The 22,643-nt window shown below is 37.5% G+C and overlaps 3 protein-coding genes across 6 annotated transcripts; all 3 read left to right on the top strand.

Moving 5' to 3' along the window:
* Window positions 1–4,195: 4,195 nt before the first annotated feature.
* On the top strand, window positions 4,196–5,461 carry LOC124644689 (WD repeat domain-containing protein 83). Its single transcript, XM_047184199.1, has one exon. The coding sequence runs from the start codon at window positions 4,272–4,274 to the stop codon at window positions 5,175–5,177; it is 906 nt and encodes a 301-aa protein (XP_047040155.1). The 5' UTR covers window positions 4,196–4,271; the 3' UTR covers window positions 5,178–5,461.
* Window positions 5,462–6,023: 562 nt separating this feature from the next.
* On the top strand, window positions 6,024–12,483 carry LOC124644603. 3 transcript variants are annotated; one of them, XM_047184089.1, is made up of 6 exons: window positions 6,024–6,370; window positions 7,223–7,376; window positions 7,627–7,798; window positions 9,766–10,037; window positions 10,710–10,942; window positions 11,265–12,483. In XM_047184089.1, the coding sequence occupies exons 2-6, from the start codon at window positions 7,306–7,308 to the stop codon at window positions 12,410–12,412; spliced, it is 1,896 nt and encodes a 631-aa protein (XP_047040045.1). In that variant the 5' UTR covers window positions 6,024–6,370; window positions 7,223–7,305; the 3' UTR covers window positions 12,413–12,483. The 3 variants fall into 3 exon arrangements, with proteins under 3 accessions (XP_047040045.1, XP_047040043.1, XP_047040046.1); XM_047184087.1 differs by having other exon boundaries at window positions 6,024–6,384; XM_047184090.1 differs by lacking the exons at window positions 6,024–6,370; window positions 7,223–7,376 and having other exon boundaries at window positions 7,786–7,802.
* A 2,554-nt stretch (window positions 12,484–15,037) lies between these two features.
* LOC124644604 lies at window positions 15,038–20,074 on the top strand. 2 transcript variants are annotated; one of them, XM_047184091.1, is made up of 5 exons: window positions 15,038–15,207; window positions 16,643–16,867; window positions 18,061–18,191; window positions 18,589–18,748; window positions 19,411–20,074. In XM_047184091.1, the coding sequence occupies exons 1-5, from the start codon at window positions 15,186–15,188 to the stop codon at window positions 19,848–19,850; spliced, it is 978 nt and encodes a 325-aa protein (XP_047040047.1). In that variant the 5' UTR covers window positions 15,038–15,185; the 3' UTR covers window positions 19,851–20,074. The 2 variants fall into 2 exon arrangements, with proteins under 2 accessions (XP_047040047.1, XP_047040048.1); XM_047184092.1 differs by lacking the exon at window positions 15,038–15,207 and adding an exon at window positions 15,483–15,501.
* The last annotated feature ends 2,569 nt before the right edge of the window (window positions 20,075–22,643 follow it).

Here is a 22,643-nt window from a genome sequence, read left to right as displayed (position 1 = left end):
AGAACTGCCGATAACGTATCGGTCGATGTAGGATGCGCGCGCATGCCGCGTTCCGTATTTGAAATCGGGGGACAAAAAAATATAAATTTCGCATTTTTTTTAAGTCTTTGTAAAATGGGCTGTTTTCTGTAAGTTTTGGCGCAACCCTGTTCGAAATTGGGGCAGTTTTCAACGCTAGTACACTATCTAGTATAACAATACACATTTTTCTTACTTCTAGAGTACATTAGTCATGTTTTCAGCCAGTAAGTACTTAATATTGCAGTATTTGAGTTACCACGCGTACAATTTACTAGAAAAAGGTTGTAAGTCTTGGAAAATCTTGAAAACCTTATTGATAACTCATTTAAAAAAAAATGCGGTACATTAAAGTGTAGAATTACAACTCTGCTTGGTAACTTTTGAAATGAAACCCTGAGAGGCAAATATCTAGTGTTCTCTGTCACTCCTTGCTATTCTTTTTCTCGTACATATGGGAAAATAATAGTATTGTTTTGGATCTCGATCTACTAGAGGTATTGACGAATTGATCACCATAGGAGGTATTAAACCTATACTAATGTTTAGGTTTGATAACGCTAGTCTCAGAAACTGCTGGTCCGATTTGAAAACAATTTTTGAATGTTACATAGTTCGTTTATCAAGATAGGCTATGGGTAACTTCATCCGGAGTAGGTTTAATGGGAATCGGGTGAAACAGTTATTCATCACTTTAAAAGAAAATAAGCTAATTATAAAGGTCAATATTTCAATACCTATCTCTCCAAACATTATGGCTACAAATTCTAGCTCAATTTTCACATGTGGAGTCAAGAAGTAAGACTATAACCATAATAAAAAATACACGACTCTGGAATCGAACCCAAGACACAATACCAATTCTGAACATTGACATCAATTGGGAATCCTTGTATATTAGACTACTAGATGATATAGGGTCCCTTTCAAACAGTTTTTTCTTTAAACAACCCTTAAAATATCAGGCACGCGTTATCTCTGCATTGCAGTTACAAGAATATCAAGCTAAACTTACTAGGTACTTAAAAAAACTGGCCAAGCGAGCGTGACGGGCCACTCTCACTGTGGGGTTCCGTAGTTTCCCTTCATCATCATCCGCCTAGCTTTTACCCAACTATGTAGGGTCTATGCTGCCAGAAGATAGGGCAGTCGCTCCTTGTAAAACACTGGTACTCAGTTGTAACCGGTAAGACTGGAAGCCGACCCCAACATAGTTGGGAAAAGGCTCGGGAGATGATGACTAAATATGACGCATTACAGATTATGTATTTAAAACATGCTTGAAAGAAGATAAATTCAATCAGACTGAATTCAACATCATAGGTACCTTAAACCTTTTTATTATTCTTTATTGCACACATAAATACATTTTGACACTGAAATACAGAGAGATTATGCACAACGGCGAGCTTAACCGAGTGTTGGGTTCTCTTACAGCCAACCTTACTGCGAGCTCCGACAAATGCTATGCTAAAAACCGTAGTAAAATCGGTTGAGCTAAACGCGAGATATGATAATTGCGCACTAACATACATACATACATACAGGTCAAACGGAGAACTTCCTTTTTTTGAAGTCAGTTAGAAAATCGTATTTAGTTGCTTAATACTGAAATAGGTAAGCAAACAATCACTGTTATTTATTTCTATAAAAACCTCTGCGTCGCAATCAATCATCAATTATTGACAGAGCGTCAGAGCGTTTGTTTTTTTTTTATTTCCTGCAATAACTCTATTATAGGTAGGTACTCAACCTTTATGCTGAAACTAGCTTCCGCCAGCGGTTTGACCCGAGTTATATGGGAACTACTCCGCGCAACCGGGTGGTTGAAATGCCGTCTGTACCTAGCTTGATTAAGCCTACGGTCTTCGATAAATGAGCTATTTAACACTGTAAGAATTTTACAAGTGAGACTTGTAGTTATTGAGCATATCACGCTGAAAAACGAATTAGCTAGCGTTAGATTTATCGAGAAATGCTGGATGCTACTTTCATCCGGTTGCGCGAGTTGAAGGAAAAATAGCTGACGAAATCTTAATATACTTACTTATTATAGCTATTTCATGCGGTTTCGCCCATCTCCCGAGGGAATTTCTCCGTAAAAAGATCGCCTATATTACTGAGAGATATTTTAGCAATTGTTTTAAGTGATAACAGAATACAATACAAATGTATGTCTATTTCATATTTCAGTTCCGAGGATACAGACGGCTATCTGCCAGAAGCCTTGCAATGCTTTTGACACCCTTTGTTTTACAAATGAATATATTTTCGAACAAACATAAGTACTTAGTTACCATTTTATTTGTTTTACTTACGCTATTATTTCCAGGATTTTCCCAGATTGATCCCCTAATTTCTTCATTAAAAGCCTTGTGACAATTTCTTAAAAAAAATTATTTTAACAATTAAAATTCAAAAGAAAGATGCTCAAAAAAGCGAGCTTCTAAGCTTAGCTTTAATATTTCATTTAAAATAAACGTAAAGATATTTTTATTTTATCGACATTAGTCTAATTTAACTGAAACCCCCTGATTTACACCTAATTGTGCTCTAACTACTCATATTCTAAAAAGCTACATTCAACCTTAAAATAACAACCTCTTTTCAATATCAGTTCTATTTTATCCAAAAAGTCCGTAGTCCGTTACCATGAAGGTCGGTCAGGTCTATGCTGAAATGTTCCGCATTATGTCGACTGCATGCACCCGCAACGTGAGGTACCTACTGACCTGCTTTCAGACTTATACGGCCTGAAAACTGGCCCAATGGCGAAAAATTCAGACTTTAAACCTTTATGTTAGTGTATACTCCATTTGGGAAGCCACTTGAATGAAGATTAACAATTTTGATATGATTTTTTACACAAATACGTGTTAAGAAATGTAAAGGTGCGGAAAATAATCTTTCAATTGATTTGGTAATTGTTTTGACATAGATTTTTAGATGTAGTTCCTTTTTTAAATAAAAAGTCCTGCTAAGATGGTTTATCTTTAGTTAATTACTGTAATTATCTACGCAAATGTTAGTTTATTAGTGCTTAAAAGTGAGGAAATATGAATTGTTTTGACAGTTTTAGAGTTGATATTATTCTTGTCTGTCTTTTAATGACTGTAATTTATGCCTACGAAGTCTACTCTTGAACATAGGCAAATGTAAGGCTGGCAGTTGATTTTTTAGAGATTTCAACAAAATGAAAACCTTTTCTGTTACTTTTTACATACGTTTCTGAAAAAGATTCAGTTATTCTTTAGCCTTATGTTGCCTCATAGCAGTGGAAACCCCCTTTTCTCTTTCGGGAAGTTTCCTCTAATAATTATGACCAGATGACCAATTACTACATTGTTGTAACTTCTCTTGACGTAGGTAGGTATTTGGAAACTAGTACCTACTGGTAGGCTTTAGTTCCTACCCTGGACATTGCATTTACACTGCGGTCAAACCAATGCAGTCGTAATTACATCGTGTAACCAAAGACAGATAGAGGTATTTGTCAAACCGTTTCATGATGTCCGTGAAAATTGTCCAGTACGCTTTATGTTTTGTGATAGGTAATTTAATACATAAGTCATCTTGAGTTAGGTATTAAATGTTAGCTACAAAAAAATCAATAAAAGAACAAACAACCTCATTATTTAAATAGGTAAACTGCACACTGCGATCAGAAGATAATTCAATACTTTTAAACAGCATAGATTTCCTACGTTAACATAAAACGTGACCCATTTAGAATCATTACAATGTACCATGTCGCGAGCAAATGTTCTCCCTTATACTCAGCGTGTTCACAAATACACATAGTACACGTACATAATGGAACTGAGTCAGTGTGTCAATGTAAACAGCCGTATATAATGAATTGTTACCGCATACAACTGATGATCGGCCATTATGGCTACAACGGATGTTGTGATGCGGGAAAATTTCGACAGATGGCGTTAGTTGTTTGTGTTTCAGAAAAATGGTAAGAGATGGTGCTACTTTGGTTTTGATATTAGAAATTGTTTTTGTGTACTTTGTGGAATTGGTAAAGCGCATTGTATTTGAAATGGCAATATATGGTAATTTTTATGTAATTTGCATTTGATATCGTTAGGAAAAGTAGTTTCCCACCTTACCTTATCATTCGACTTTTTATCTGTGGTGTGCTCTCAGATGTCACTGTCAATGTTGATATATGTCAAACGTGCATTTCAAAACAAACAATGTGCATTTTCGCATTTTCATATTCAGCGGCATTTATTACTTGAAAAATGACTGAACTAACAACGTTAGCTACCCTAACATGTAAACAGCAAGTTGTTCGCGCTGTCCGTTTCAACGTGGACGGCTCATACTGCCTAACATGTGGCGCAGACAAGAAAATCAAACTCTGGAACCCTCATCGTCAGATATTACTGAAAACCTACGGAGGACATGCCAACGAGGTGTTGGATGCCGCTGGCTCCTGTGATAGCAGTCAAATCATATCCTGCAGTGCTGATAAATCCGTAATTCTATGGGATGTGACGACAGGACAGCCTCTGCGACGATACCGCGGCCACGCAAGCTCAGTAACTTGCATAAAATACAATGAAGAATCAACAATGGCGGTTTCAGGCTCAATAGACAATACCGTTTGTTTCTGGGACGTGATCAGCCGTAGACAAGAGCCGGTACAAGTTTTAAAAGATGCTAAGGACACTATTACTTCCATACAGGTTACCGACCATGAAGTTTTGACTACATCTGTTGACTGTCACGTAAGATTGTATGATATTCGAATGGGAAAAATGGTATCTGACTACATAGGCCATATTGTAACTTATGGAAGCCTAACTAGAGATGGACAATGCTATATTCTAAGCTGTGCAGACAGTACAATCAAATTATTTGACAAGGAGTCCGGGGAGATACTAAATACATTTACTGGTCATGAAAGTAAAGACTTTTTGCTTGAAAATGCTGTGAATGAAAAAGATAGTCATATTATTTGTGGTTCTGCTACTGGCGAAGTGTTTTATTATGATTTAATAAGTAGCGCGTGTACACAGAAATTAGTACATAGTGTAAATAAAAAGCCGGTGGTGTCTTTAAGTCATCATCCCACTGATAACTGTCTCATAACAGCTTGTGAAGATGAAATTAAACTATGGGGTGTACAAGCTATGGAAGAATAAATTTGAAAAAAAAATGCATTTTTATTGTTCATATTACCGACTGATCTCTGTGAGATTATCTTGACAGTGTTACTTTTACACAAATACATATATAATTTAAGTCGTCAAACAAATGTAGTGCAAATAAACTACTGCTTAAAATAATCATTAAGTTTTTTTTTGTCTTTATATTTTAAACTAGCTTCTGCTAGTGGTTTCATCTGCATCCCATAAGAACTTCTACACAAACCCGGATAAAAAAATTACTTATTGCCTTCCTTGATAAATGAGCTATCTTACACTGATTTTTTTTTTTAATCTTACTGGTATTTCCCGAGATTAGTACATTCAAGCAAACAATCAAACTGTTCACCTGTGTAATATTAGTATAGATTGAGTTTGTAATAAACCACATCAAGATTATTTAATGCTACACTGCTTTCTAAATAGATCAAGGAGTATATATTTGTACAAAAAAGATTTTTAGAAAGTAAATAAATATGCAGGGCAAGACAAAACAACAATATCGTCGTCTCTCTCTGACAAAAGTACGTAAGAGAGAGACATCACACAATAGCAGTTCCTCATGTTAAAAGTCCCACAAAATCATACCAAGAACGTTATAAAAAATATATCGTCAGCCATTTTGTGTTTTTAAGACCTAAACACGCCGATTGTTGTTATTTTGGAAATTATGTTAAGGGCTGATTTTTCAATCGCCAGATAACTTCTATCTGAGGAATATTTTTAACCGTTTTGACAGCTTTTGTATGGAAAATATGTCAAACCGCCATATTTATTCCTCAGATAGATGATTGAAAAATCAGCCCTAAAATGAATAGAATTTTAAATAATATAAGTAACAAAAAAGCTTGTATGTAACCCCCCTTACAATATCCTTGTGAGAATTACAACGTATCTCCAGTGACGGATATAAAGTGAAAGCTTATAAGTATAGTGCTGTGTTCGTCTAACATAAAGTATTATTATGAGATAACTATACGATTGTCAGTGGCAACTTCCCAGCTGTCATTTTCATCCACCATTTTTGATTCGCCATTTTAATGTGCCGTTTACAAAGTGTTTTCACAATATCTTTGGTTGTTTATTGCAACCGCTACAGCTTTTTGTTTTGCGAGTGAGATTATTATATTGTGAAATAATTAAAGACTATATTTCACCCACGACGTCCTCCGCGTCCCTAATTATCGAGGGTACTCATATAAAAGTACAGTATTTTCGTCTGCAGGATAACAGCTCTTTCACACTGGCGGGTTTACCGCGCGGTTTTTCCGTACGTACGTGAAACTTTCCGAGCGTCCAAAGTCTGTCGATTAGTTTTAAACGTCATTTTTGTACCGGTAATTGTCATTCGTTTACTTACAGGGGCCCGATTCTCCTAATTTTACTTAAGCAACGTACGATTCACGTTCGACTGCGATCCAATCCCGACTCGATTACGATTGAAACGTATGTGGCATTCCGCTATTTTTTCTTTGAAATAATATTAAAAAATAATATTAAATAATATTAAAACGTTTTTATCCTTTTCTGTCATTCAATAATGAATCATTTTGTCTGCAAATGATTTACGATTGCAAAATGATTGTACAGCAAACTACCGTATAGACCAAAATCACCAAAATAGCAGACCAATCGCACACCAATCAAATGTCAATCGAATACGATTGGTCTTTTATCAGTAGCAGAATGCCCGATATGGTTAAACCTGCTATTGCGATCATATTGCGATTCGATTTCTATTAGATTTTGACATTATTAACTTAGGAGAATCGGGCCCCAGCGCTCGTACGAACCAAACGTTGTGGCTTAGAAAAGTCGTGCGGAAAATCCTCCAGTGTGAAAGCGCTGTAAAGGGATACCCTTTACAGCGCTTGCACAACTGCCTTTACCTCCATGCTTTTTATCTCAATCGGTCTAGCATTTTTACGTAAAGGCGTTTTGCGTTTACAATACTACATCTGCGTCCCAAGATGCTTTCCGTAGCCGGATGGTGTCAAATATGTTCTTCTCCCGCGTCTAAGCACCTCCCCTCTAATTTTCAGCTTCAACAGTTCAGCCATTCTTGAGTAATGTAACTTATACGACTCACTTTGATAAGATAGAAGATTAGCAGGGATAATTTACAATGCCTGGTAAATGCAGCGTAGTAGGATGTGGAGCTAAAAGACATGTAACATCAAATCTGGCTTATCACAGGTAAATAATTTGGAATTTGTTCACATCAGATTTTCTGTTTGCGAATTAAAAAATGGTTTCCAAGAACTCGTCAGATGGCGTTGTGACTGGCCCTTTGCCAAAATGCCAAAGCTAAAAAAGATATTGCATATAACACAAGATTGACAAACAAAAAAAAATACTTCCTCTTTATTATTAGAATAGAAATATAAATATTTCGATAAATTGATATCGATGTTATTTTTATTATAAATACTGACTTTCATCACAGATTTCCCTCAAATGAAGAAAGGATTCAACTTTGGTCGGATGGCGCAGACGAAGAAGATTTTCGCCCAAGTGTTACGGGAATATCCCTTTGTTCAGAACATTTTCATGAAAGTGAATTTAACAGAGCTCTTCGACTTAAGGGGCTTAGAGTCTACACATCTCCGCGTCCTAAAGTAAGTAGGTATCATATAGGCAGAGCTTGTGTATTGTAGTAAACTAAAAAACCGCGGGATAACAGCTTTCCCGCGGTTTTACCCTCGTCTTGTGGGAACTTCTGCCCATCATCTCCCGAGCCTTTTCCCAACTATGTTGGAGTTAGCTTCCAGGCTAACCGGATGCGCCTGAGTATCAGAGATTTACAAGAGGCGACTGCCTATCTGACCTCCTCAACTCAGTTAACCGAGCAACTCAATATACCCGGGTAACACAATAAAACACTTCTGATCGTACCTACTCGGATAAAATATAGCTCATGTAACTCGGGTATAATCTAGCAACAGTCCAACAGTGAAATAATTTTTTTAATCACCCCATTATTCACTACTACTGTTTGCAAAAAAATACTCCTCTTTATTAGATTTGTTTAGATTCTTTCAACTTATAGAGGGGTAAAATATACTTCCAATACAACACTAGTCAGCCAGTTATAGTTGTATTTAGTTACCATCACATAATTATGAACTACTTTAGTAGTAGCGTTTTTACACTAGCGGTTTTTTTGAGCGTTGAATGTTACAAGCGTTAACAATGACAGCTAGAATCGCTCCATAGAGTTTTGACGCTAGAGCAGTGGTTCTTAACCGGTGGTCCGCGGACCACTGGTGGTCCCTGGAGGCATTCCAAGTGGTCCGCGAAGCATTTCCGCGGCAGCTTCGCGACGTTGCTATACGTTATCTAACTTAATTTTTATCGACTAATAATTGCGAGCGGGGGTTTTGGCATGGACGTATAACGGGTGTGTCGTACCTAGTTCACGAAAATATATGTTTGGGCTACAGTTTACGTAATTTTGATTTTGAGTCTTAAAAAATAATTAAAATTTCGCGCTCGCTTCGCTCGCGTATTCAGAAACTGTATGCCCTTATTTTGGCATTTGTCAACAAAATTTTACGAAATTTTTGTTTTAAGTCCGACAAAATTTCGCGCTCGCTTCGCTCGAGTATTCAGCATATTATTTTTGCATTTGTTAAGAAACAAAAAGTTAAGTACGTTTGGGCTACATTTTACGTAATATTTGGTTTAAGTCCGATAAAAATTTCGCGCTCGCTTCGCTCGCGCATTTGGAAACTCCATAGGCAAGGTTTTCTTTATTTGCATTTGCTTACCTACACAACTGCCGACATGCGTTTAGCTTTGAGTAGAACTGACCCAAAAATTCAGTTTTTTTTTTTGATAAATAATAAAGAAATTAGTGCTAATTTAGGTAAACCGATGAGGTGGTCCTCGGCAAGACAAACTTTAGTTAAAGTGGTCCCTCATGTCAAAAAGGTTAAGAACCACTGCGCTAGAGCATGAAATGTGTTACGTGTCGAAAAACCAAGCGTAAACGTGCGACAAAATCAGCTAGTGTATAAGTCCTTTAGAGAAATTGGTGATCTTTTGTTAAACTGTCAAAATGCGTCATGAATGACGTTCCAGTACAAAAAATCGGTTGAATGGTATTAAAAACCTTAGCATTCGAGTTATTGTCTATCAATGTGCTTATGGAAATGCCCAAATGTGTTTAAATTAATTTTAAATTGAGTTTCACTAAGTGCTTACTTATAAAATTAATACTGTTAAATATACAACACAAAAAGAAGTCACAAATCACTGTCACCTTAGTACAAGTCATGCTTAAAATCACATTATTTACTGTAGCTTCGAACTGGAACGCGTGTTCTATTTAATTTTTTTTAATCTGCTGAGTGGCGTTTCTGACTGTTTTACAAATTTTGCGAAGCTTTCGTGTTATTTTCGTTAATTTAAGCAGATAACTCAAGTAACACAACTGAATGTAGTTCTTAAAATGGGGGCTAAGACACCCGTAAGCGTTAACAAACAAATAAAACCCCGCCCGACTGTAAAATGCGACGTTTGTGGTCGAAAATTCCTTACAGTGCCTGCTTTGAAATCTCACCATAAATTTTTACATGTGAAGCCCGAGGCGTTAAAGCAGAGTAAGAAGCAAGAAAATGTGAAACTTGTGAAGAAAAAGGTTGTTCCTGTAAATATGCTGAAGAGGGTAAACTCGCCTGTTTCTAAGGCGAAAGAAACTGCGGAATCAGCGCCGAAAATAGCGGGAAATTCGCCAAGCGCACCAAAAAGGCCTGAATTCGAGTGTCCAGTATGTTCCGAGAGGTTCCCCGTATACTTTACAACGTTCAGACATATACAGAAGAAACATTGTGTCAATGAAAAGGGAGAAAAAGTGTAAGTTTATATACTTTTTGCCTTTGTTTACACAGTGACCAAAGAGGGTGTCATTTAAATTGTTAATTTTATCTGTTGATCAGCTAGTTTTGACTAAATGGGTCCTGAAAACATGTGATAAGGTGGTTTTAATATGAAAATTGTCCTTTAAATGTTCTACTTCACAAATATTGTAAGGAAAACATACAAAATTAAACTATTGACTGCAAATGCAATCCCAACACAAAGTTAGAAAGAAAAGACATCATTGATACTAAATAGTATCAATTTCTAGACCAGTTAAATAGAATAGCCATTCCCTATAGGCGCTATACCTTTCTCTGTGGTCTGACCCACTTCCCGAGAGACCCAATATGCCCACCCAGATAAAAAACTAGCCTAACCTTTTTACTCTCTTGACTACCTGTATACCAGATTTCAACATTAAATCAGTTTAATAATGCTGTGAAAGCTGGACAGACAGAGTAACCTAACCTTCGTATTTATAATATTAGTTCAGGATTGGATAATCAACCCAATTAAAATTTTCAGTTACAATAACTACCATTTCCAGTGGGCAACATGTATATGCCTAGTTTTAGTTTACTTATAGAGTTAAATGGTGCAACTCACTCTCACTTACTTTATTATTTTTCATACTAAATACTTACAAATCAACCTCTTTTCTTTCAGCTCCTCAAACGCCCCAGACTTAGTAAAACCGATCCGCATAGAAATGTGTGCATCCTGCAGCCAACAGATACGCTCCACAGAGCCGCACAAATGTCCACAGCAACACTCGAACAAGGATCAGTTTGCTTGTCTCAGCTGCCGTCAGGTGTTCACGGGGCTCGTTCTATTCCAACATCACGTTAAGGGCTACCATGCGGACGGAGCACAAAATTTTTTCTTTCCAACGAGAGATGGTATGTTTTAAACGTATTATTTAGAAAAATTTGGGACACAATTATCGTTATAAGCCTAAACTAGTTTATGGCATTCCTTTTGTGCTGTCATGCTAGGCCTGCTTAAAACTGAATGGCCGGTTTTTGCGATCATAATTTTCATGCATAGAGGAAAAGAGAGGAGATAGACAAAAACAGTTTTTATTTAAGCTGCATGAAATAGTATCTACTATCAGTATTAAAGTGAAGCAGATAAAGAGATTAACACAGTTACACTAAATAAAACTACCTAACCACGATTAGCACAATTATATTATTACAATTGAATTAATTCAATTTTCAGATTTCATGAACTGGAAAGCAGATTTAGAAGATCAGACTGGAGTGACCTTTGTGAAACTAAACAAGATGAAATCCAAAGAGATTTACCACTGTTCTCACCAAGTTCTCGGCCCAACCGCTGCTACGGAAGCCTGTTGTTCAATCATCACTCTCCGAGAATACACTAAAGGCTTCCATGCTTGTTACTATAAGGAACATAAAGGTCATAAGGTAGACACAGCACCGTTAACACAACATATGAAATACAGCATAAATTTATACACCCAAGATAGAGAAGAAATGAAAGTGGAGTTGGAAGAAGATAATGAACTCTTTACACAGTTCAAAAAGATGATATCATGCATACTCTTTGATGCAGCCAATGTTAGTGGGAAACCCCTAAGAGAGTTGCTCGGGAAGGCTCTTGAAATGACATCAATATTGAAACATGCAGAAGGACAAGACCGTAGTACACCGTTGATAAGTAAATGCTTAACAGATGATCAGATTTCGAAGACTCTAGATAGTTTGAAAGCGGATCCTAATAAACGTAAAATCCAAGATGAAAATAACACTAAACCAGTTGCGAAAAGAGCTAGAAAAAGCTCTCAATTTGTTGATAAGGTGCTAGAAAATGGGATGGCAACGAGACACAAAAATAGTCTGACGAATAATAAGACTGTGTCCTTTGATGATTTACAGGCAAACGAAGATATTGAAAATATTATTAAGGAAATATCAGCTGCGCCTCAAAAGAGTGTGGCAAAGAAGACAGAAGCACCAGTAAGTGACGAAAAAATAGATGAAGAAACTAAAAAATCTGATGATCAACAAGCAATAGCAATGTTGCGGGCACAGTTACAATCTCCTTCATCATTCAATGATTCATATAAGAACTTTGTGGACCAAAACTTTAAAGCGAACACAGAGAATGTATCAAGTACACCAAAAACTAAAGCGAGTGTCAAGAAAAAGGAGGTTGTTAAAACTAAAATGGGACAATTTAAGGTCAAAACTAGTGTGTCGCCTAAACCTATGTCCCCTAAATCGCCTAAAGAGGTTATTAAAGAAGTGCCTATTGCGCCTAGAATATGGAAACCGGTAGCGGATATCAAGTATGAGGTGAAAGAACAAGAAAATGATTGCAATATATTGATACTGAAAATTTGATTGGAATGAACAGTTTTTGTATATTCTTAATTTTGTGTTTTCTTTTAAATATAGAATTATAATGATGATAATGGTTGGTTTGATATAATGGAGAACGAAATGACTAGCGGAGATGTCATAACGCAAAATTTTCTAAGAAAATAGAGCGCCAAAATGCTGTGTGCGGAGGACGAGAAACGTTACTGTTCCATTATTTTCAAAATTAAAATCACCAATCAATCAAGACCAATCTTTGACAGATTGGTTTCGATTTGACAAGGAACCTGAACGTTTCGTTAGTTCTAGTATCTGATCATGCCTACCATACGTAGCTTGACCTACAAGAAGGCGCGTGACCTACTTTCCTTATGGCACCTCTGCTATATTTCCTTCCTCCGTGTCTTATATAATGTCCCCAGTACCACTTCTTAGGCTAAAGCTCTCTGTGAGAGTTTGTAGTCCAAAATGGGTTTGAAGATTTCATGTCTTACCTACTTTATCATTGACATTCTTACCAAAAAATTAGTTTTTACCAAACAAAAGCAATGGTGAGTTGCACCATTTAATCATAGTAAAATAGTGCAACTCACAGTAAGGGAATGTTCATATTTGACCGGAAAACAGTAACGCATCATCGGTAAGGTAAGGTGCGAATGATTGAATGTTTTATCGGATATTTGTCTATTTTAGCGTTACGCGACCGATAATATGCGACGCATGTTCCGTCAGATATGAACGTTCTCTAAAATCTTTAAAATAAAAGCTACAGTAGGTATGTCCGACGTGTTTTGCAAGTCTCAAGTGAGAGAATTAGAAATACCGCTGTAGCAAATGTTTTTAATATACTACCCAAACATCTAGCATCGCCAAGATACGTCGTCCATAATGTACTTTTATGTAGATACCGCGGTTTTTAATAACCGATCTATCCCTACCGTTGTATTTCGATTAGAGATTAAAAGACATTTTTTTTAAATCTGCAGTCTGGCTATAAATCCTACCATGTTGAGCGCATATGTCCAGCTACATAACATATTGTTCTGCTGGAAAGATAGCAATAAAACATTTCTGAAATCTAAATAATTTCGCCAGAAAGCAAGAAAAAGTACAGGAAATATTTGTAATATTATAATAATGTCATTATTTTTCTTTTATTCATTTATCGGCGCTAAAATGAAACCCCGAAATTAAAAATGGCGGGTTCTTTTTTTGCCTTCAGCTGGGGCCCGATTCTCCTAAGTTAATAATGTCAAAATCGAGTAGAAATCGAATCGCAATATGATCGCAATAGCAGTTTTAACCATATCGGGCATTCTGCTACTAATAAAAGACCAATCGTATTCGATTGACATTTGATTGGTGTGCGATTGGTCTGCTATTTTGGTGATTTTGGTCCATACGGTAGTTTGCTGTACAATCATTTTGCAATCGTAAATCATTTGCAGACAAAATGATTCATTATTGAATGACAGAAAAGGATAAAAATGTTTATTTCAAAGAAAAAATAGCGGAATGCCACATACGCTTCAATCGTAATCGAGTCGGGATTGGACCTCAGTCGAATCGAGTCGAACGTGAATCGTATGACGCTTAAGTAAAATTAGGAGAATCGGGGCCCTGTTATAATAGAGCATTATATTAAGGGATTAGACATAGATGTATGAAACAGTGTCAGAAATTGTAAAGAGAGGGAAATTGTAATGTAAACATTGGTGCTTGAAATATTCGAAGATTTTAATTGTTCAAGATATAATTGCGACCGCTGGACCTTGGTTATTTTATAAAGGCTGAAACAGACGTGTTAACAACTGTCAGTCAAACTTCGTAGTACGGTCTTCTATCGGTCAACACACTGTAAGGTAGATAGAGATACACATACAAAGTTTCAGCCTTTATAAAATAACCAATCTGGCAGTCGCTGGTCTCTGGCTACTAGAGTTCTTTTACAAAAAAATGTTTTTAACATGTTCATGAGTTGAGAATTTCGAAATCTATTGTTATCAAAAGTTATTGTTTCTGCAAATTCAGCTTTGGATTAATTAATTTAATTGTGATTGTAAATTAATTAAAAAGCACTTAACCTCTCTTTAGTTTTAACAGTTGTTTGTAAAAATGAATATTGTACATTAAAATTACCAAATAATTGTATTTTTTTTAAGAATTTAAGTTGTTTTATTTTATACAATCCTAACTTACTAATAGATACTGTCAATGCGAAGTGAGTTATACTAAACCACTGAATTATTTTATATTCTAAGCAGTCGAGCTAACAATCATTTAAAAAATACGTTATATTAATAATTAGAAATAGTCGTGAAACGGAACTATATTCCTATATCAATGAACGGAACGTAAAAAATCCGTCATTGGTTTTTTTCAGTAGTCAACGTTTAATTTTGACACTGCTTAGTGCTTGGGTTTGTAATTTGTATTTGAACGTCTAGGGAACACATAAGAGCGGTGATACTCGCAGTCACTGGCTAAATAACACGATATTTTATTTACCTTTGACCCTCAACTTTTACAAAAGCACTATTATTATCTTTTATTTTGAAGTAGGTGTTCTTGCTTTACTTTGTTATATTTCTTGTAGCTTTGTAGAGCTGCGGTTTGTTTGCATAGTACGAATTTCAAAACGAAACCAAATCTGTCAAACATATTTCAAAATTCTCAAATCGCTAACGGAAGAGAGTTGCTCAAACTTATTTTGAGCTGAAATAAAATAAACGTAACAGTGAAATAATAATAGAAGTGAGTGTAAATTCATCAAGGGTTAAAACGGAATAGACTCAAAATGCATACCACCAAGAGAAATAGTAAGTTGTTGTAATCAGAAGTTCAAAAAAAATCATTTATTCATTTACCAAAGTTCACATTAAACAACATTATTTCTTAAAATCTAGACATATGTGCTAACATTATAATTGCTTGAACTAGGTTAAACCTGTGTCTCAAGCGAAAAGAGACCTTAATTGCTAATTTGACTACATAAATTGACCATCTAATATACAAAAAATTAAATAGCTATATAACATCGATTAGAATACATACTTTGCTTATACCTAATACTTATTTATTATTGTTTGCGTTAGCAGTTTCATTTACACACTGTAAGTAGGTCTTCCGTGTTATCATAAGACAGGCTTTGCAGATAATTACGAACACTTTTTCTGCATTTAAAGTAGTTAAGGCTATAAATGTTTAGTTCACTATTTAGTTTATTGTACAGAAATGAGCCTAAAAATCTAAAGAATCTATTCGTATACACATATTTTGAGGTGGAGTTTGAACTGCAAACTATATCATTCGTCACATCACGTCTTTTGTTTATAATGTTAGGATTGTAGGAAAGCTGAGAGTGTTGTGTTAGTATTGCGTGCATGATAAATAATTGCCTGACAGTTAAAACATTGCAAGATAATATATAGCTGATCTGTGGGAAAGAGGAAAGGACGAAAGTAAGCTACTTTTAAAAGTGCTCTCTAGGGCTCGTTCGAGAGGAAGCATTGTAGTTTTTGGTGCTCCTCCCCAAGAAGTAATATAATACGTAAGGATGGATTGACAAAGGGCCAAATAAATTTGCGTAACTAGCTTATTGTCTGCGATTGTGCGTAGTTTTTTAAAAACAAACATTAATTTTCGTACTCTAGACACCAAGCTCTCGATGTGTTGTTTGAAGGAAAGAGTATTGTCAATTATAACACCCAGATATTTAATATTATTCGTTTTAAGGACTTTAGGACAATGACATGAGTTGATAAACGGATCACTACATTGATGTGCATATAGATGCGTGTTAGTATTTTTATTTTGACTTCTGCGCATACAAAAGTGCATAAATTTAGTTTTATCAACATTTAGTTGTTAACGTTCGTTGTAGTCGTTATTGTTTTAATTAATCACCATTTAAGTTTTCAGCACGTTTTTATTATATCGAGCTGTATGTTACTATGTAATGGAATCTAAGGTAACTAAAACCATCTTCCAAGTATCGTAGCGTCATAAAAATTGTCTGCTGTATGTATTTCAGATGACAATACAATAATATGGTACTGTCGAACAGATCTGACGATGAAACCGGAAGATATGAACTGAAACTTTATTATTTAACATCATAGCTGAATTTGGCCTTCTTGCAATAGTTCTTTCGCCTCATAAAATCATATTTAGCTAGTGTTTTTTAAACAAATTTTTCCAAAACCAAACACGCCATACGTAAACAAACATTATGATTCCATTTTCAAATTGCAGAGCTGTCAGAATTACAAGGCATCATAAGCAAGATGCCTCTAGAGATGTTTGGCGCCATAGCTCTGCCGGAGTTCGGCGTGCCTTGGCGGGATTTGTCCGCAGCAGTGCGTAACGCGCGTCTACCGATGTTACCGGCTAGTCTCGCGAGGGTGCTTTGTAAGCATGTGTCTGCTGAACTGTGTGAGGAGGAAATTGAAGATATCGTTGCGAGGTTGAGGTTGAAATGTAAGTTCTTTTTTGTCTTTACTTCAATGCAAAGAGGTAACTATGTAAGGTTCTGTACTAATTTATAATTGTATACTTTCTGCACTTATTTAATAAAGAGGAAACATTTGTATGTACACTCTAAGAACCCTGCCTCACTAGGACGCCAATGGCGGCGTCGCCGGCTACGTATCCAAGCAGTTAGTATTGAAATAATGGAACCTAACTCACTTGGCGACGGTTTGGCAACGTCGCCAAATTGGAAGCGTGGCCACGAGCTACAGTTCCCTACGTGGCTACTGGCTACTCTGGCAGCTTGGCGATGTTGCCACTTTTGCCAATATAATGTACACAGTAAAGTGCACCTCCCTCACTCAGTCGCCAGTGTGGTCGCCAGTCAGAGTGCGATTTCTTCAGCGACGACGTAAACAATCGATTGTCGAGACGCCATGGCCACTCGACTTGGCGACCTTTGGATGCCATAGGTAGCCAGACTTGCGCCGCTGGCGACGTCGCCATGGCGTCCTAGTGAGGCAGGGCTCTTAAGGCTCCAAATTTTAAAAATGGTTTCGCTGTTGCCAAGCTACTTTTTCCCAATAAGCTTTAATTTTGTCTGTGTATGGGAAGTAGTTCCTTCAAGACGGGGGTGATACATAAGCAGAAGCAGCCTGTAGCTTTCCTCCATAAACTTAACAGTAGAAAGCCTATTATCTGAATTAATTAATAAAGTTTAACAATCACAGTTCTATAATGAGACTCACTTGCACATGTCCATCAGAGTCCGTTGCAGCCATATCAGGCCTTAACAAAAATAAAACAAAATATAAACAATCACAACAATAATTGAGGTACATGGTAGCTTGAACCAATTCGGATAATTGGCAATTTTGTTAATCAGCATTCTACTGTATTTACTTACATTAGGTCAAGCAATACAATACTGAGCTTACCATGTTCACACAAACAAACTCTTTGCCGTCACCATCAGAATTTTTTTCATCTACTGCCAGGCACAGGCCTCCTCTCACACAGGAAGGTTAACCTTACTATAGGAGGCTTAATTAAAAAATATTGACCCTAACTAACTAAACCTCCGTGTGAGAGGAGGCCTGTGCCCAGCAGTGGGATGATAAAAAGGCTGTCACAGACCCTAACTAAATGGCGCACTTTGACATTATAAAACTAGTATTGATAATGTCGCTTCTATTTTACAGTGGTAGCAACAAAACCCCGGACGTGGCATACCATCAGGCTATCGGAGGAACTGGGGCCTGTCTCCATGACAGATATTCCGGGCCGGATCATACAAGCACTCAAGAAGAATAAAAGATTCATGAGACCAGATGTAAGTTTGGCTTTATATTTATTCGTGGGTTTATACAGTTTCTGCCAAGACTTCCCAACTATGTTGAGGTCGACTTCCAGTTTAACCAGATGCTGCTGAATACTAGTACATGGACTGCGTATAACCCAGTACCATAACCCAGTTATCCAATACTCCACGATTAGACTGGTTGCTTCTGACTACCCAAACTACTTCTGACTACCTTCCAAAGATGTTCACATGAGAGCCAGGACCCACCAATTTATTGTACCTTCCGGAACACAGAAGAACTTGTTATGATATGGACCATCTTGGTCCACCACATAGTTTAACCTTATAATAAAATCTTATAGCCACAAGGTCTCATCAAAATTCTCTTTATTATAGACTAAAAATAACCCTTCTCCGTCCACCACAGGTTCAAACAGTGCTGCTAGGAGACCTGATGTTCCTCAGCATCCAGCTGATCTCTGAGCAGAAGGAAGGGTCGGTGCTGTACGTGGCCACTCCGCCCGGACAGCCGGTGGCTCTCGTCTCCAGTGTGACTGCTGCGGGGCTGCTCAAGGCTACCGTGGAAGGTATGTTCATATTGTGACCTGTTTGTCAGAATCTACACTAACAAAGCCCTTTTACCAAGTAACATAGGCTATATTTTGTCCCGGTACGGGCAGTAGTTACCACGGGACGCGGGTGCAACCACGAGCACAATGCTAGTATGTATCAATCCTTACTAATTTTACCACCCAAGTAAATTATCATGAAAATTGGCAGCTGTATGTAGTTCTGATGACAATACAATTATATGGTACTGTCGAACTGATCTGATGATGGAGCCGGATGATACGAACTGGAACTTCATAGAAACGTTGCATCATTTACCACATTTAAATATTTTCTACTCAATTTCAACAAACTGTAATCTTAAATCATAGTAATAAGAACAAAAATTTCCATGTTAGATGTCTCATTAAAATTCATTTTCTTCATTTTTAACAACTTATGTAAGTAGAACGTAGCATTGTTTATTGTGTAAGCTGTGTACAGTTATAATTGGGTCTCAGGTTCATTTATTGTGTTTTTCTTATTATTTTCTATTTCTTGTATAACCTGTTATCTGTTTCTGTACCTAATAAATAAAATAAAATAGCTGTGTTTGAACTTAAACAGCGCATTTATAACAGCGTGTCTTACTAGTGTTTTTTTTTATTATTATTAATTAATTAATTTCCTCTGTTCGCAGGACTCGGCTACAAGAAATACGAAAACGCGAATCTCTCAGGCCGCGACATACAATCCCTATTACGCATCAACGACCGAGCCTGGAACGCCAACGCCGAACACTTAACGGAAATACCCGATTACGCACCCATCCCCGTCATTACCGAAAGCGGAATCGACTACACACACAAAAAATATGACGAAGAATACATAGATAATATTCTAGGACCAAACCCGCCTATTATAACCGATCTTACTATTAATTCGACTAGACCATTTATAGATAGAACTAGGCTGGATAAGAATATAAAATTAAGTCTTAGTATACATACTGAAGATTTAGCTAAAACGTTAAAATCTTGGGCGAATAAAGGCGCCATTGGTCCGACGTCGGAATTCTTTCAATTTTTTCATAAGATTAAGTCGAATAATATTAATTATTGTAAGGAAGATTCGGACTGATTTTTGCCTAAATTTTCTTCAGATTAATCCATCTATTGAAATAGCTATTACATGAAAACCCGTGCGTGTTTTTGAGTGCGACTGACTGAAGACATGAAAGAACGCCATGTATCCGGTACAGGGGTCCGATTCTCCTAAGTTAATAATGTCAAAATTGAATCGCAATAGCAGGGCCCCGATTCTCCTAATTTTACTTAAAGGGCTTATTACATTTGACTAAATTCAGTCGACTAAATGATTCAGTCACTAAATTCAGACAAATGTAATCGCATTTAGGAAGGTAAATTTCATTTAATCATTTAGAAACCTAATTAGACAAACCTAATTAGGCTACTGAATTTAGTCAAGTGTAATAAGCCCTTAAGCGTCATACGATTCACGTTCGACTCGATTCGACTGATATCCGATCCCGACTCGATTACGATTGAAGCGTATGTGGCATTCCGCTATTTTTTCTTTGAAATAAACGTTTTTATCCTTTTCTGTCATTCAATAATGAATCATTTTGTCTGCAAATGATTTACGATTGCAAAATGATTGTACAGCAAACTACCGTATGGACCAAAATCACCAAAATAGCAGACCAATCGCACACCAATCAAATGTCAATCGAATACGATTGGTCTTTTATTAGTAGCAGAATGCCCGATATGGTGAAAACTGCTATTGCGATCATATTGCGATTCGATTTCTACTCGATTTTGACATTATTAACTTAGGAGAATTGGGCCCCAGTTTTAACCATATCGGGCATTCTGCTACTAATATAAGACCAATCGTATTCCAACGAGATTCGATTGGTTTGCGATTGGTGATAAAGCAATTGTAAATCATTTGCAGACAAAATGATTCATTATATACCACATACGCTTCAATCGTAATTGAGTCGTGATTGAATCTCAGTCGGATGTGAATCGTATGTCGCTTAGTAAAATTAGCAGAATCGTGCCCCAGGTATCCGATACAGATGTCATGAATAGAATGAAATGGAGGAAAACATGAAAAGCTGACCCTGTCAGGAACCGGTACACAAGTTGTTACAAAAATACCCGTAAAGCCGAAAAAAGGGTTAAATGACCCCTTACAGAGGTCAATCAACCTTATTTTTGACGCTGCGATCGTTTGAAGATGGTTAAATTAGTTACCTTAGATTCCATTACATAGTTACATACAGGTCGACCTAATAAGAGGTATTGTAGCTGTCGGGTAAAAAGATTATGTAAATTTAAGATAACTTCATTGCTATTGTTATTTATGTGTGCGTGTAAATAGTTTAAATAAATATATAATACGAAAACATTTTCTTTTTATTTGATACTACAAATTAGTATCCCCAGATCAGGCTTAGGGTCTCAGCACACATATGGGATCGGAAAGGGATCGTCACCGTATCGCCTCGAGCCGTTCAGAATGGTTTGTATTAAACTCCCTACTGCAACGCACACTAATCGGAATAATAACGTAATCGCCTCGCCTCGGAACAGGCTCCGAACTTTAATTCCCGCGCTTACGGCTCATCGTCCCCGCGCTTACGTTTCTCCGTCCCCGCGCTTACGTCTCTCCGTACCCGAGCTCACATCTCTTCGTCCACCCTTTCCCCTTTCCCCTCCCGCGACTTGCCTGCTAAAGACGCCGCCATTCGCAAGGAGTATTTCATTCGTGTTGCACGTCAGCCAGGGGGCGGCGAGGCGTAAGCGCGGTGTCGCCTAGCCGTAGCCGAGTTGACGTACAGGCGCTGCTGATACGCTTTCGTTACGTGCATACGGTAGGTTGACGCCTGGTTGACAGCGAGGCGAAAGGCGTTACGGTTACGATCCCTTTCCGATCCCATATGTGTGCTGAGACCTTTAAGGTCATGGCACATTATAGCGGCACCGCAACAGCACGGCGTCGCCTCGGCTAACTGCCAGCGCGCTAACTACGCGTTGTCCGCAAGGTGCCAGCTCGCCGTCCGCGCGCCGGCCGCGAGGTGTAAGCTTACTGTCACCGCAAACTCAATATTATTTTAAGACAGTTATGATTGAACACGACGTAATGACGTTGTTTCGCTGCCGACTCGGAGTCGGCGCGTAATGAGCATGCCGTCGGCGCGCTGTACGCATGAGGTCCGCTCGCTTGCAGCACGCGGGCTGCGAGCCGAGTTGTGTGGTAGCGGCAAGCGCGCTGACTGCGGCTTAGAATCACATAAAAGTGCTCTCCGATGCACGGGTATCAATCACCAAACTTCCAGACTACGGGCTGCTTTGTAAAAGTTTCTAAAACCTACAAAGTAATGTTGGCTAGATCCGGGAATCGAACCCGAGACCTCGTGTTCAGCGGTCCCGGTATGCGACGACTATATCACCGAGGCAGTACTTTCCTACATACAGGTTACAGTGAAAACCTTTTTTGAAGTCGGTTAATAAAAATAAAAGACTTATTCAAATATCGATAAACGTTTTTATTCTGGGATCACAATTAGATAGAGGGTTTCAAACTTTTTTGTTGTACATCCTCTTTGCTAGGCTTGGCCGAATGGTTTCACTTATCAACGATCATGCATTTTGGAGAATTAACTAATATTTCATTTACCTTTATTAACAAAAAATTTGAACACAAAAATTGAGTTATAGATGTTCCTTCTGTGCTGCGGGATTGTTCGCATGAGTTACCGCGGCCCTGGTACATAAAAGGCCTACGACGGAACACGACGGTTTTTAGTCTGTAAGAATCTGATACTCCCTCACAGCTGCTAACCCACAGCGGGAGGGGTCATTTGATGATTTTTGACGTCGTTAAAAAAAGATGTTCCTT

This window comes from Helicoverpa zea, chromosome 30 (assembly GCF_022581195.2).
Source record: "Helicoverpa zea isolate HzStark_Cry1AcR chromosome 30, ilHelZeax1.1, whole genome shotgun sequence".
Lineage (NCBI taxonomy): Eukaryota > Metazoa > Arthropoda > Insecta > Lepidoptera > Noctuidae > Helicoverpa > Helicoverpa zea.
This window is presented reverse-complemented; position numbering and strand designations above follow the sequence as displayed.

Excerpts from the sequence above, each read along its gene's own strand:
- LOC124644604 (XM_047184091.1), top strand. The coding sequence starts at position 15,186 with ATGCATACCACCAAGAGAAATA. Across the intron at positions 15,208-16,642 it reads GCATACCACCAAGAGAAATA|AGCTGTCAGAATTACAAGGC; the intron begins GTAAGTTGTTGT and ends TTCAAATTGCAG. Across the intron at positions 18,192-18,588 it reads AAAGATTCATGAGACCAGAT|GTTCAAACAGTGCTGCTAGG; the intron begins GTAAGTTTGGCT and ends CGTCCACCACAG.
- LOC124644689 (XM_047184199.1), top strand. The coding sequence starts at position 4,272 with ATGACTGAACTAACAACGTTAGCTACCCTAACATGTAAACAGCAAGTT.
- LOC124644603 (XM_047184089.1), top strand. The coding sequence starts at position 7,306 with ATGCCTGGTAAATGCAGCGTAGTAGGATGTGGAGCTAAAAGACATGTA. Across the intron at positions 7,377-7,626 it reads TCAAATCTGGCTTATCACAG|ATTTCCCTCAAATGAAGAAA; the intron begins GTAAATAATTTG and ends CTTTCATCACAG. Across the intron at positions 7,799-9,765 it reads ACACATCTCCGCGTCCTAAA|CCCGAGGCGTTAAAGCAGAG; the intron begins GTAAGTAGGTAT and ends TTACATGTGAAG.